Here is a 16,033-nt window from a genome sequence, read left to right as displayed (position 1 = left end):
TGCTTGACTGATCTGACTCTAAGTGAACGGCGCATAGGTGTGCAGGTGAGATCCATTGCGGTATGTGGTTGGGGTGGCAGGTGAATAGGGCCGTCTCAGGCAGTGTCCTGTGGCTGGGATGTGCAGACCCCCTTCACCCTATGCCACCAGGCCCCCATTCTCAAAGGATCACAGAAGGCAAACCCTGCAGTCTGCAGAGCTGGTCATAAGCAGCGGAGTGTGGTAATATTACCTTTTCTATTTATGTGGCCTGCAGTTTCTTTTTACATATATAAATGTAAATATAGAATGCAAAGCATTTCAGGTTCAGGTCCTTCAGTAGCTTTTAAAAACCCCAAACTAACAGATATCCAACTCCTTGACTTCCAAAGTACTCTAGCTGTGGGTTTACCCTCCCAGTAGCTAAAGTGACTGACAGGGCTCGGAGAAGACGGACAGGGTCCTTTCGTGGCATTTGAGCAGTTTTGGGAGTAACGCGTTACAAAAGTAACGAATTACTGTAATGCATTGCTTTTTGCTGTAACGAGGTAATGTAAGGCATTACACAAAAAAAATTGGTAATATTTTACTCGGTATAAATGTCAGTAGCGTGCATTGCAATGCATTTTTAACCCGGAATGAAGTGATAGTTTTTTTTCTTCATACAAATTCACCAAAATCACCGAGAGATCAGCAGAGGAGAAATGTCCCTGCAAAACGTTTCACTTCTTGTAGTCAGACAGAACAGAGAGATGAGTGAACCTGCAACTGATCTAACATCGGATAGTAAAACTGAATCAAATTGACAGAAAACAGCTGGGTTGCATATGTGGTTAATAAGGGGGCGTGGCACATAAGAGGATCGGACAGGCAGGTCATGACAATTACGCTTGTATTACCTAAAATATTAAAGAAGAAATATTAGATGTTATAAATATATTGTTATTATTGTACATTTAATTACGAAGAGCAAAGATGCTTTCGATGCGTAGCGATGTATCATTTTCATTGTCTCGATCAACTTTTTAATCAATAGACAAAAAACCGCGATAGAGTGAAGCCGCGAAAGTCGAAGCGCGAAGTGGCGAGGGACGACTGTAAAGGCATAGAAATGCTCATTTTGTATCCTGTCATATCTTTAGACATTACAATACAGTTCAATTAATGTTAATATGACTAGGCCTAAAGTTACAGTATTTCTATCACAATTTGCCAGACTTTGACCTTTTGTCTGTTGTTGCGATGATTGTTCCTTGTATTGCGCCATGAGCCATCGCTGTGGCTATTATATTCTACTGTTTTTAACATAGACCTAGCTCAGTTAGATACCACATCACCTTCCACTGGCTGTGTAATGAGCTAATTGAGCGTCATGAGCAAGATGAGCATAGATTTCCAAATCCATATTTCCAGTTATTTTGGTGAGAAAAACTTAAAAGTAATGCAATAGTAGTGTAATGCCTTACATTTTAAATACAGTAATATTGTAATGTAACAAATTACTTTGAAATTATAGTAACAAGTAATAAATAATGCATTACAGTTTTGAAGTAACTTGCCCAACACTGCATTTGAGATGGGTGGGGGGAAGGCGGTTTGCCTCGAAGCCTGTCCCCGGATGGTGGGCTCAGCCAGAAGCTTGCTTGTCTGCAGAATGTACCTTGGCAAAGAGGGGAAACAGGAGGGGAGAGAAAAGGAGAGGAGACGGGAGAGAAGGGGAGGAAGAGGCAAAGGGGAGATGGGAGAGGTGAGGAGGGGAGGGGAGATGGGAGGGAAGAGGGGGCTAGGGGAGAGATGAGGAGTGGAGGGAAGAGGTGAGGAAAGGAGAGAAGAAGATGAGAAGGGAGGAAAGGATAGGATCTGAGGAGAAGTGAGGAGGTCGGGATGGGAGAGGCAAGCAAGGGAGATTAAAAGGAGAAGAGGTAGAGAGGAGAAAAGAGGTCTATAGGGAAGAGAGAGACAGGAGGAGAGAGGAAAGGAGGGGCGGGCAGTATTCATAGCAGGAGAGAGTGGTGATGCGGGAAATACAAGAAAAAAAAAAATCATCAAGGATTTAGGCCACTTTCCAAAAAATTAAAGAGTGAAAGTCTGAATTATAGTATCTTGCTTGTACTTGCGCTGATTGAGACAAATATGGTGCCATTCAGGGGACCTACTCTATATCACTATTAGAGACCCGTGAAAGTTACAGGTAATGGTGAAACAGAAGTCCTGCATATATAGGGCTGGATAACAAAACTAAAATGATAAATACCACAATATAGCTTTCCGGGATATACTCAACAAAAGTTCGATATAATCTACAACAAAACATGTCACTAGCGACATGCTTTGCATCACAAAATAACGTCACTTGTGAGGACCAGTAGTGGAGCACAAGCGCAAACACAGCCATGAAAATGGGGGATTGAACAACAGAATGCAATAGGGCATGTAGGGAGACAGCAGACAAAACCATCAAAACAACTGGGCAACTTAGCGGAGAGCAGGTAAATCCAAAGCAACCTCTTCAATAAGGCTCATCCAGCAAAATCCAAAAATAAAGTCCACAATAAAATTCAGTCTGTGAGAAATGCCGACAGTAATAGTCCACAAAGAATTAAGAAAGGATAGGAAGAATGTCAGCAGCTGTGTTTTTTCAGCGATGACTAAAATAACCTTTTCATTTTCATTTTCTGCTTGGTACATGTGGTGCTTTTGGTTTCCTTTTGGGCACACTTAGAGCCCTTTCTTGGACAGATGTCTGAAAATAGAGCGAATTGTTCCAGAAACAACATTTTGGCCGTCACTAACATTTATCACGTTCTGATGATAAAAGTTTATAACTACGATCAACCATCTGGTTTCTTAAATTTTAACTCAGGAGTAAAAATCAGCCTTTAAACTGGAAAGAAATACAATTTATCATGATAATTGATATTGTTAATATGAAAATTATTATCATTGTAACATTTTTGGCCATACCGCTAAGCTCTATCTGCACATTACTGAGAATTATGTACTGGCACCATTAAAACAGGAGTGACGCACAAACGAATACACTATATGGACAAAAGTATTGGGAGACACCTCTTAATTTTAATTCAGGTGTTTTATTGAGACCCATTGCCAATGACGTATAAAATCAAGTGTCTAGCTATGCAGTCATGTTCACAAACATCTGTGAAAGAATGGGTCATTCTGAAGAGCTCAGTGAATTCAAGTGTGGTGCTGTCATAGGACGCCACCTTTGAAATAAGTCAGTTTGTGAAATTTCTTCCCGACTTGATATTCCACAGTCAACTGTAAGTGGTATTATTGCAAAGTGGAAACATTTAGGAACAACAGAATCTCAGCCACAAAGTGGCAGGCCATGTAAAATAAGAGTGGGGATGCAGAAACATTTTGGACAAAGGGAAAGCCCTTGTCTGTTCCAGCATGACTGTGCCCCAGTGCACACAGCAAGGTCCATAAAGTTATGGCTGGGTGAGTTTGGTCTGTTAGACCTTGACCGGCCCACACAGAGCCCTGACCCATCAAACGTCTTTGGGATGAATTAAAATGGAAATTGTGTGCCAGGCTTTCACGTCTAACATCAGTGACTGACCTCAAAAATGCTCTTTTACATGAATGGGCAAAAATTGCCACAGACACACTCAAAAGTCTTGTGGAAAGCCATCCCAGAAAAGTGGCAACTAATATAGCTGCAAAGGGGGGACCAACTCCATGTTGATTCTTGTGGATTTATAATGGGATGCCATAAAAGTTCCTCTAGTTGTAATGGTCCAATACCTTTGACCATATAGTGTATTTGGTCACCTGCCAATGGGGATCATCCCAGACAAGAACACAAAACCTAGCAGGTTTATAAAGAGAGTGATGTAAAAATGCAGTGGAAAGCGATGATGCCAATGAGAACGTGAGTGAGTTCAAACCATATCTGGAAGATATTCTATGGCTGGGGATTGAGTATATGTGTTTGTGTGTGTGCGCGCACACGCGTGTGTGCTGTATCTGGGTGTCCTTGCATCTGTGTCAGTATGTTTATGTGGAGAGGTCAGTCTGTAAATGTACTGTGCATATGCAACTTTGTATGTGTCAATCTGTTATCAGATGATAATCCATTTCACATTATTTTAATATTTTCATTATCTTTTAGTCATATGTTATGTAATATGACCATCTATACAACAGACATTTTGACACACGTGCAGCTAAACGATCTGTATGAAGACATTTTGGAAGAAAATGTGCAACCACTAGATGGAATCACACACCACTGTGCTATAGAAGACAAAGCAACAGAAAATATATACTGCACCACTGTAAAATGTTGCACGTTTTGTAATCCCGCCAGTTTTTCCACATTTACCATTGCCAAATGTAAAAAATGCACCACAATTTTCAGTTGTCACTTTTTCAAACATGTAGACAGACATTCATGTAAATTTCATTTCATTTTCCTAGAGAAATATCTCATATACATATGTATTTAATTGAAATGTTTAATATAAATGCAAATATTAAATAAACTAATTTTCTCTTCCCTTCATTAAATAAACTAATTAAACTAATACAAATTAAAAATTTAATTTAAAAATCTTTTGTCCTTTTCATATTCCAATTTGACTTTTCATTTCCTACTTTGCTTTTTCATTTTTAAGTTCACAACATTCAAATATATGTTAACCTGAGTGGGCAGAGCCGTGGATCACTGCTTTTATTTCTCGTGTGTTTTGAGATTTTGTTGCCTTTGTGTTCCTTGCGCACAGTCGCCAATATCGGCCGACCAAATGGCAAGGTCACACGTAGCCTAAGTTAGATAATCATTTGCAGTTTCTGATTCCTTTAGCTTCTTATTTATGTGGTGCCAAGTGTCAAGCGCTCATTTTCATGCACAAAATACATTTCTTGCCGCAAAAAGAATTATTTAATGACAAAATCAAGTAATGCATTTTGTTCATGAAAGCATAAAGACTTTCTTTCATGCACAGAAATAAAATGGAGCACAGTGATCCAAGATCACCTGTCGTTTAAAGCTCAGTCAGGCTGTGGCCTACTATATAAGCCAAAAGAAAGTTTCATTTTGTGCACAGAATTGATATCAGCACTTCACATTTTGTGGACAGAAGAAAGTCATTTTGTGGACAAAATGCGAATTGTGTGAATAAAAGTGAATTCTGTGAATAAAAGACAGTCATTTTGTGGACGAAAAGCTTTTCGTGAATGAAAGAAAGTCATTTAGTGGACAAAATGCATTTTGTGAATGTTACACAGTCATTTTGTGGAGAAAATTGATTCTGTGGAATCACAAAAGGCATTTTGTCTTTTGCCGAGTCACGAAAGACACCACAAAATGTATTTTGTGTTTTGCTGAGTAAAGGCACATGCCCATGGGGAGCGTAGTACCTTCCAATGACCAGAAAGTGGAGCACTGGCTTTGATTCTGCAGACCCGTGTCATTACGTTTAACGTTAAATGTAATTAAAATACAAATAGCTCCTGGGCTCATACTTTTACTGTTCCAAGCACGCATCAGTATCACTGTTTTTTTCCATTAAATTTTGAATATTTTTAAGCCAAGCCAATGAAATACTATAGATGTCTATATTTGTAAGTCATGTATACAGGGCCGGCGTCAGAGTGCCTTAAATGGGTGTGTTGTGATACATTACAACATCACTAAGAAAGAGTAATATGAAACAGGGAAAAGAAAAGATGACAAAGGAAAGGAACCAAAAACTCCCAAGTAGGGAAAAAAAACTCTGGGGTCTAAGGTCAAACACAGAAAACTTTTCTAAACACAGAGGCACTAGGAAAAAACTAGAAACATAAGTAGCAAAATACAACAGGGTACAAGTAGAGTAAACCAAAACAGGGACAAAGACAAACCATAATAGATTCAAGGAAAAACCGAAGGCTAAAGATAAAATAAAACTAAAAAAAATAAACAAAGGCCTCAAGCTAGCCTTGAATCCACAACTGGAGGAGTGTTAATTTCTGAGTCACTCACTCAACCCATTAAGCTATGACAGCCTGAGGAGTAAAGAAACACATTAGGGACTAGGACAGGGGTGGGCAATCTTATCCGCAAAGGGCAGTGTGTGTGCAGGTTTTTAGGATAACCTTTAGGTCAGCTGTGAGGACTCTTCAGCCAATCAGTCCTCTAATTAGTAATCTAATTAGGGAGTTGCAGTGAAAACCCGCATACACACTGGACCTTTGCAGATAAGATTGCCCATCCTTGGGCTAGGGTTACATGACAGAGGGAACAGGATGCCCAGCAACACCAAATGGTCAAATGGAGACAAACACATAGGACAGGGATGGATGGGCACTGACCCTGACAGGCATGTACAGCAGCACCAGCAGCCATAGTTATAGTGTATAGTGTAAGCTAAACTGAAGCAATGGGTCTTCAGTCGATATTTAAAGACTGAGACCGAATAGGCATCCCGAACATAGGCTGGCAAACTGTTCCACAAAATAGGGGCCCTGTAGCAGAATGCTTTACCGCCCACTGTCACTTTATTTATATGTGGACAGACAAGGAAACCTGCATTCTGCGATCTGAGTGGACCATGCGGCTCATTAACTTGAAGTAATTCTGTCATGTTGCCAGATGCTAGACCTTTAAGTGCCTTATATGTAAGTAGTAGAACTTTGAAGTCCTGAAGCTAACAGGAAGCCAATGCAGCTTCTGTTGACAATTATAGCTGCTGCATTTTGAATACGTTGCAGGGTGTTTAATGTATGCTCCCAGATAACAGAGATGGTCAAGCGAAAGGTTTGTTGTCAGGATGATGTCACATTTATTCTATGTGGAAATTTCATTTTTTACATGTGACATTTAAGTGTATTTAAAAGTAGATTTGTGTATTAAAAGTTAATTTCCAAATAACATTTCTGGTAAATTAAGAGTAAGTTATTTAGATTTTCCTCGAGTTACTGTTTAAAAAAGGTGCTTCTAAATTATAAGCTATAAAAGCACAAGATTGGATTGGTTTAAGAATGTGAAAATTAAGATTTTCATAATATTGTTTTGACATTTGAAACATTTCTGTTATATATTGTTCTTTTATGGAAACATCATATCCAAAGATGTATAACTTTAGACCAGGCAACAGTGTGGCAAACAGAGCAAGAAAGGTGACTTCTGTTAAATACTCAAATTGAAACCTCTAAATAACTTAAGAAAGCTTCAGAAGATCTGGTGGTAAAAATGGACCAAATTTGTATCAAAAGAATATTCACTCAACAGATGGTTATAATAGCTGACAATGGTTGCGTCAGCCACAATTGGGTTTAATTACCTTGCATTGATTGGACAAATAATAGAGTTGGAATGCCAGCAGGCAGATGCTGGGCTGGATTCTCTCCAGGCTTTTCACCTTGAAGACTATTCTGTCCTGGCGCTATGACAGTATGGAGCACAGTGATCCAAGATCACCTGTCGTTTAGAGCTCAGTCAGGCTGTGGCCTACTATCTAAGCCATCCTTATGTTAAAACAACAGATAATGATTCATAATTGTTGTGTATTCATACAACATTCAGTGCACCTCCATAATGCATTCACAGAATATTAATAAGCAGCATGTAAATATAGCTTAACGTGTCTTAAAGCATCACATTCACAACACTCAATGAACAAGACATGACAGCTGTAATGTACATTAATAACAAACATTATAATCATATAATGTTTTAACAATATTTGATTATATATATTACAATCATATAATGTTTGTTATTAAGACGTAAGCTGTTATGGTCTTTTGATGCCCAGGGAACCAAGGTTCTGGAGAGACAGGCAAGAATCGAGGTGAATCTTTACATGGCGGTTCTATTATTAACAGCCCTTAATAGCACGACACAGCCGATCAGACAGCAACAACTCACCACCTTCTCTTCCCTTCATGGCAAGGAACACAAGGAAGAACAGGTCACACACATGGTGGGTACACTAGTAACTACATAACACTACTAAACATTAGCACTACACATAGCGGGAAACACGTGACACATGGAACAGTCATTAACCGTATAGGGGCTATTTACAACACACCTCCAAGAATGCCCTGGAAATTAGTGAGATGCAGCTTCACGACACTAAACAGCCAACACCCCCCCCCCCCCCCCCCCCACAAGGCAAGCCCCTTACGATCAGTTCCACCTACTTATGACCAGTCCCACCTCCTTGAAGGGATCATGATCCTAGTGTCCCTATTAAAGTGTGATCACATTGTAAGCTGGATCACATCCAGATGAAGTCCCATTGGTCTGGTGGCAGATGCCAGTGCGCCCTCTCTGGCACCCGTAACAGCCACTCATTACCAGTCCTTGTATATGACGGGAAGCTAGGGCCTGTTGGTGGAGCCTGGCTGCTGGCAGGAGCTGGCAATGCCTGTCCCCCCAGGTGTTGGCCCTTGGACATACGTGACTTTGAGGGGACCCGCTGCTGACTGCTGGCCTGCTTTCCCTGCTGCTGCTCTTGCTGCTCCTCCAGCTTGTGATATTCCTGCTCCGGCTCACCATTACACACAAACAGCTGATCCAGGTCCTGCTGATACTGGCCGCACTGCTCTTCTAGCTCACGGTGCTTCACGGCCAGATGTGCCTCCAGAGCGTGACATGCCTCCTCATGGTCAAGCAGCACGGCTGCCATGGCCTTGACCTCCTGCTTGTCAAGGTCGCACTGCTGCTTCCGGCTCACCAGCACACTGCGCAGGTATCCCACTCGTGCAACTCCTGCTCCATGTCACTGTCCAGCTTGCGGCACTCCTGAGCCAATTGTGCCTCCATACATACCTCTTCATGACCAAGCTGCACCATCTCTGCAACCTCAGCCTGCTGCTCCTGCTGGCACACTAGAATCCCTCTATGGCAGGGGCACAGACTGTGTCGCTCTAAGCTCTCACCCTCCTCACGATGTGGTCGTCTTGAATGGGGACAAGCTGAAACCCGTGGCACACCGTCACATCCCCCAGCGGACCCGGAGATGCTGATGGCCCTGCATCAGAATGATCTCTCCAATCACAGAGCGCAGGCAGGCTGTGGCGGGTTCCCTGCTTGGTGGTGCGGGCTCCACTGTCCCTGGCAACAGCCCCGCACAGATGATGGAGCATGAAGAATTAATGTCGATCAGGGCGTGACAGTGAACTCAGGACAGGAAGGGGCTCTGCAGGTTGCAAACTTGTGGGTCCAGGGCAAGGTTGTGTGTCCAGGGTGAGTCTCTGAAACAGGCAGCGTCTTTCTCACCACCCGCCACTCACATCCCCGGGGCAGATTCCGAGCAGGACTGAGCCCAGTGGCCCTGCTTCCCGCAATGCCAACAGCTTAGTTTCCAGTCATGGGCATTGTGGTACTGGGCCAGCCTTGTGGGGAATTCACCGCCGTCACTCTCACGCGCCACAACGAGTATCGGGGCACACTCCGGGCCCACTGGGCCCAGGATCACCTCCACTCTCTCCCCCTCTGCTAGCTCCTGCTCCATGCTGCGGGGAGCCATCAAGTGCAGCTGCAGGTGCAGGTGGTCTAGGAGGAGGCCTGCAAGGCCAGATCCTCTTGGATGGGAACTAATGAGAGGCAACTCGCCAACACTATAGATTGTTAGAATGTTATAGTATACTTATACTACGGGACCGTTGAATGCTTGAATCTGATTGGCTGACGAACGTTCTGAGGTGTGCAATTATTTTCAGGGAAACGCACGGCGAACGTAGTTCCAGGCAGCTCTCTTGACCGCATTACAGTTCCATATCACTTTGCATAGTTAACTGTAATAACGGAAATTAGCATACAGTACCTATACAGCACAAAGGACTAACAAAAACAACAACATGACAGACGATTTTCCGAAAGTAAATTTTAATATTTACGGTGAATATGAAACTTTCAACAACTGGGCTGCAGCAGTATTAGACAGTCCAGATGAAAAACAACATAAACGGAAGCGGACATCAAAGGCAGCCGGCAACAACAAAAGACATAAAACGATCAGCGAAGAACAGCTAGACATACTCGAGGGAGAAAAACACGAAGAAAACACCAAAAAAACAACAGCTAATGACGTTTTGGAACTAGCAAAAGAGTCGTTGGGTGAGATGCAGAAGAAATAATCCTAATCACAATAGCGATTTAAGTAGAAAAACCGGACGAATGCCTTGAAATATAACATCTGATCGATGTCTTGAGGTGTGGCAACCGTAGTATAAGCGGAATAATTGACTCCGGACCGTTGAATTATTATAAAAATAATGCACACCCGAGGTGTAACGGCCACTCCGCTTCGCGTCGTGGCCGCATCACCACCTCGGGTGTGCATTATTTTTCTAATAATTCAACGGCCCGTCGTCAATTATTCCTTACTTACATGCTGCTTATGAATGTTCTACAAATATATACTCTCAGTGTGTCACCTCAGGTCATCCATGTATTGATATCTTTAGAACATGGCATTTCTGGTGTCCTCTTTCTGTCATATTGTAATGAGCAGCTCAGCATGTCTCTAATAGTTCTGGAACAGGAGCATTCTACGGATGCATTGGGCATGCTAAAATAGCCTGTCTCACAGAACAGACAGCTGGATCCCATTTAAAGTACAAAATGGGAACATTTCCATCCTCAGAGAAATAAAAGGTATATTACATGGTGGCTTCTTTGTGGGTGTGTGTATGGTCCAGATATTACTTTTTGGGGAACAACTGTCCCTACAATATGATAAATACCTGATGTTTTTACCTTATGGGGACCAGGAATGAGGGGGAAAAAATCCTTGACTGCAATCAAAAAACAAAAAATGCAAAAAATCTCTTATTTTGTTTGGCTACTTGTGGTTATGGTAAGGGCTGCATAGGGGTTAAGGTTGCCATAGCATTAGTATTATTCCCATAGAAATGAATGAGCTGTCCCCACAAAGATATGAATATAAAAATATGTCCATTCTGTGCATATGTGTGTGCGTCTTTGTAATAATTACATTGTGCAGACTAGATTTTCCCAGAATGTGAAAAAACCTATAACATTTTACCTTGTGGGGACATTTTTCTTGGTTTCCACAAGGATAACCTCAATGTTATAAAAATTGGTGAGTGCAATCGAAAAATATTAATGCTAAAAGTCTTGTATTTTATTTGGTTACTTATGGTAAAGGTCAGGGCTGGGTAGGGTATGGGAATACGTGGACTGTGCGTGAGTCTTTCTGTGTGGGGCTGTACTGCACATGGACTCAGGTGTCCTTTTGCATTGCTATGAAAGGATGCTTGGCCTTCTGTGACTCGCAGCATCCCTCCACAGGCAAAGGACCTGAGACACTGTTTGCAGGGGAGAAACTGAATGACAACGAGTGGCACGCGGTGAAAGTGACGCGCAGAGGAAAGAACCTGCAGCTCTCTGTGGACAATGTGACCGTGGATGGTGAGGAGAGCGTCATATTAAGGGCAATTGCTCTTTCATTAATCTCATTTCATGACAAACTGTCTAGTTGACACTGGTCTGATTATGATATAATCAGAGGTATGATATAAGAGAAAAGGCCTTTATTTGATATCCACAATGTACTTGACTGACTGCAAGATTGTTTTTTATAGACTTTTGTTCCAGGTAATTTAATATGGTAAAAGAGTGCAGGGTATGGAAGAATTCAGACGATTTGTTTGTGCAAAACTATATATTTTTCGAAACTGTATGCCTCAGTGTTCTTGTTTTGTCTTGCTTTGTACCTTCACTGAGCATGAGTGGTGCATGGTAATTACTGAGATTGTTTTCTGTTGCCCCACTGAACTCAGGCCAGATAAGTGGTGCACATACACGCCTGGAGTTCCATAACATCGAGACAGGCATCATGACCGAGCGACGCTTCGTCTCAGTTGTTCCATCCAACTTTATCGGGCACCTGCAGGGCTTGACAGTCAACGGGGTGCCCTACTTGGATGAGTGCAAAAACGGCGACATCTCGTACTGTGAGCTCAACGCTCGCTTCGGCATGCGCCACATCATTGCCGACCCCATCACTTTCCGGAGCAGGGCCAGCTACCTGACTTTGGCTACCCTGCAGGTCTATGCCTCCATGCACCTTTTCTTTCAGTTTAAGACCACATCCTCTGATGGGCTGCTGCTCTACAACTCTGGCGATGGCAGCGATTTCATTGTTGTGGAGCTGGTCAAAGGGTAAGTGAGGGATATCGACTGACACCAGAAGAAGCCTTCATGTTCCTGGGTTATACTCAAAGAATACTCAAAGTTAGGCTCTATCGGATAGAAAACAGTGGTGGCTTTAGCATAGTTATATAAAAGTAGGTGTTACCTATATATTCAAGAAGGGATCATGTAGCTGTCATCATCCAGGGTTGTTTGTCGGTCCGACTGCCTCACGCCGTCCTCTCCTCAGTACCAACTGAATTAATTAAATGTAAATGAGTTAAAATGGAAAAAAAAACAATTTATGTGGCCCCTCCAGACATCCATATACACCATTATTTAATCTGTTATAGTTCTTACTGTTATATCACAGAGAATGGTGGTTATAGTGCACAATGGAAAAAAAGAATATAAATATTTAACCATATTAAAAAATATAAATGATATAACTGACATTTTCAAAAATGGACATTAAAACATACACAAAGTAATACATGTAACCACCTAATTTGGGGGGAAATATTGTGCAAATTATCATATAAGTGGAATGTGCAATGAATGAATGCATTCTTACATACATATCACAACATGGAATCGCAGGATTCAGGTAAAAATACATTTATTAGCTTGCACATTTCCAGGTGATCCATCCAGTACTGCTAGAAATCGTACAAGTAAGTGAGTGTGGGAGGATTTCGGATAAGATGGCAGGACCAAATGACACAGCGGTCCACGAAATACATTTTTGAATACAGGGCTTTTTTTTCCAACATTAAAAATCAGGTTTTTGTTGTAGTTGTATTATATATCCACCAGTAGTAGTTGTCTAGATAGTGGCACAGATATGGACTGCATATGACCTTGAAGTCACCTTTACAAATAGGTCTCCTTCAGCAGTGTCCGTGCTGCCATTCAGTGTCTCTGCACTGCTTTGCAGGTACATTCACTATGTGTTCAACCTGGGTAAAGGCCCCTCCCTCATGAAGGGCAACTCTGAAAAACCGCTTAATGACAACCAGTGGCATAACGTCATTGTCTCCCGGGATGCCAACAACGTGCACATGCTGAAGATCGACTCCCGCATGGTAACCCAGCACACCAACGGAGCCCGTAACCTGGACCTCAAAGGTATGGATTATAGAGCAAATCATGTATCTGTATCATCTTCCATTCATCTGCCCATCACACCACACAATATATAGTCTGCCAAAAGTCCCTGGTGACCTTGAATCCATTAGATATCATTTTAGTAATGATTTGTGGAAAAAATGATTCATGTCTTGTTTTTTTTTCCTATTATCCTTTCCCACTACCCCCAGAACAATGGCAGATTCTGTTTCACTTGCTTTTCCCATTCGGAGGCGGTGTGTGCTTCAGTGGCCTAAGCCTCTGTAACCGGGTTCGAAAAGTTCAAGCCTGAATCTCGGCAGAATAGTCACATGTCCATGGGCCCTTGAGCAAAGCCCTTAAACCTAGGAGTATAACGGTTCACGTATTCGTACTGAAAATGTTCGGTATAGGTCTTTCGGTTTCAAATTCGGAAACTTTGTGTGTTTCCCCTGAGCAACATTCGGAAAGGGGTGGAGGAAGCTGGGCCACTATGCATGCGTGTGAACCACCTAGTGTGAACCTGGAAGCTGTTAATGTGAATAAAGAACAGCACCGGTATTTTTTTTTAATGCTGCATCATAGTGGATATTTATATTGTTCTGCTTTGTATTTTTGATAGGGTATTTGTGAAATTTGTCTGCACAATTTCAGCTAATATGAAGCTGAAAGCTGCTAATATGAATACAGTACAGGTACCATTAATTTTCTAAATATGCACCTTAACGGATATTTATTTTATTTTATTTTAATTTACTTGAGAGAATATTTATTTTGATTTACTTTTAAGTAAATTTTAGCTTTTTATTAGTAGGTTGCAGCAATATTGACAGAGACTTTTTAAGAAAGACATTGTTGATAAACCACTGTTTAATAAAGAAAAAAAGCAGCAATTTAGTTTTGTTTTTTGTTTCCTTTTACACTGCCCCCCATACCAAAAACCTACCAAACAATGACAAAACCGAGGTGTTTGTACCATTACATCCCTACTTAACCCCCAGGTCTAGGGTGCTGCATACTGGGACACACATTTTGGACTCAAAAGTTTAAACCATGCTAGGCTTCTAACCCTAGAAGAATTTCCATGTAAACCTTGAGTTCTTGAGAGGAACAGTGGGAACTGCATTCAACCTAGACATTATTTGATTTTATTTCACTTTTTGCTGATAGCTTGTGTATTTTTCTTTGTTTATTATGTTGTGAAGCACCTTGTGGCTTTTGCCTGTGAAAGGTGCTATATAAATAAAGATTACTTACTTACTTACTTACTAATGATCGATCTTTTGACCGCAATAAATATGCAGTCGCAGTCTTGGAGGCTGTACTGTACTTCCTGTCCTGTTTCCACAAGTTTGTTTAAATATTTCCTGCTGTTGACTTTGCTTTTCACCAACTGAAGCAACTCGACCACCCGGCACACGCACGTTAAAAGTCCATCAAGAGAATGTGTTTGCCTGCTCCCAGCGCACAACATTTTAGCTCATGTATATGAACGCAAATAATAACAATAGTAAAATTAATAATACATTTATTTCAGACCCAAGTACCATATGTATTTGGGGGGGCATGCATGCTTTCACAGGGCCCCCAAGTACTGCCCCTGTGTGATCTACATACTCAGGATTTAAAAAGTGCAACTTTACAGTTTTTGAGATGATAATGACACTTTTTTTGCAAATAATTGACCATAAAACATTAACTTTATGAGATGTTGCCATGAATTTGGTAGTATATTTGGTAGCCATCCTGGACTCCTTGGTGAACAGTACTGGCTGCCTGTGGTGGACATCCTGGATAATACCTCTATTATCTGAAGTTCAATAATTAAAGACAAACATTTCCAACCAACCACTGCTAGTGGCCAGCAAACCGTGATCTCATCCTAGTGGAAACGACGTTGAGGACCAAAAACTATTCTATTATATTTGTTGGTTTGAATTGAAAATGATATGTGACAGTTGAGCTCCTGGGGGCACTTTAAGGTCATTGAGGGTCTATACAAGGATATCTCTTATTAGCAGGATTCATTATCAAAAAAATAAAAATTCAAGCCTAGCCTTCAACATTTAACACATTCATTTGAATTGGATCAAATTAGAGTTTTTCTGGTTTAAACTTTGCCCCTGTATTCTGCAAGTCATACATAATGCATAGGAGAGCACTTTAGCTTGCAGAGACAGCATGCTGGTCTGTATTCAAGACATTTGGCACCCAGACTTCAGGATACATTTCTGTGTAATTTATCTCATAATAGCCTGTCCATCCATCCATATTCTATATCTGCTTGTGTAACGTATAATTGTTGCTTTATTAATGGAAATGCCCTTAGATTAAGAAGAAACCACCATTTCTAAAATTAATACTACAAGAGTACAGCTATACATGCCTCATTAATATTCCCACTGAACCCTAACACCTACATAAAACAGGCTTTACAGCACATCCCAGAAATGTCAGCTCATGCCAATATGTTTCATGTATTGGCCAGACAATATGTCCTATTGATCAGGGAATTACTGATATCACTGATAACAGTGGAAACACAATTCCTTTCACAATTACTCATCCAGTAAAAAAAAGAATCAATCTTAAAATAATCATAGATGTCTCTTTATTGGAACAGTTTGACCAACCATGCTCTAATACAGTATACACAATTAAACTTAACATTACTGCAACTTCAGGTTTATGTAAATTGTCAGACATCCTAAGGTTATATTCTGGGTGCCACAGTAGGTCAGGGGTAGTACTTTTGCCACACAACTTCAGGGATGTACTCTGTGTGTGTGTGTGTGTGTGTGTGTGTGTGGAGTTGTCATGTTCTCCCTC

At 41.2% G+C, this 16,033-nt stretch overlaps 1 protein-coding gene across 1 annotated transcript in view; it reads left to right on the top strand.

Annotated features, from left to right (window-relative positions):
• The window catches only part of LOC111851973 (neurexin-2-like), a gene marked incomplete at its 3' end in the record, with an annotated part of 418,474 nt that overhangs the window by 384,141 nt on the left and 18,300 nt on the right, over positions 1–16,033 (top strand). The window contains exons 11-13 of the mRNA XM_023827376.2: positions 11,255–11,374; positions 11,746–12,127; positions 13,035–13,225. Coding sequence (XP_023683144.2) covers positions 11,255–11,374; positions 11,746–12,127; positions 13,035–13,225 — 693 coding nt within the window. The remainder of the gene's footprint in view (positions 1–11,254; positions 11,375–11,745; positions 12,128–13,034; positions 13,226–16,033) is intronic.

The sequence above is a fragment of the Paramormyrops kingsleyae genome, chromosome 10, assembly GCF_048594095.1.
Source record: "Paramormyrops kingsleyae isolate MSU_618 chromosome 10, PKINGS_0.4, whole genome shotgun sequence".
Classification (NCBI taxonomy): Eukaryota; Metazoa; Chordata; class Actinopteri; order Osteoglossiformes; family Mormyridae; genus Paramormyrops; species Paramormyrops kingsleyae.
This window is presented reverse-complemented; position numbering and strand designations above follow the sequence as displayed.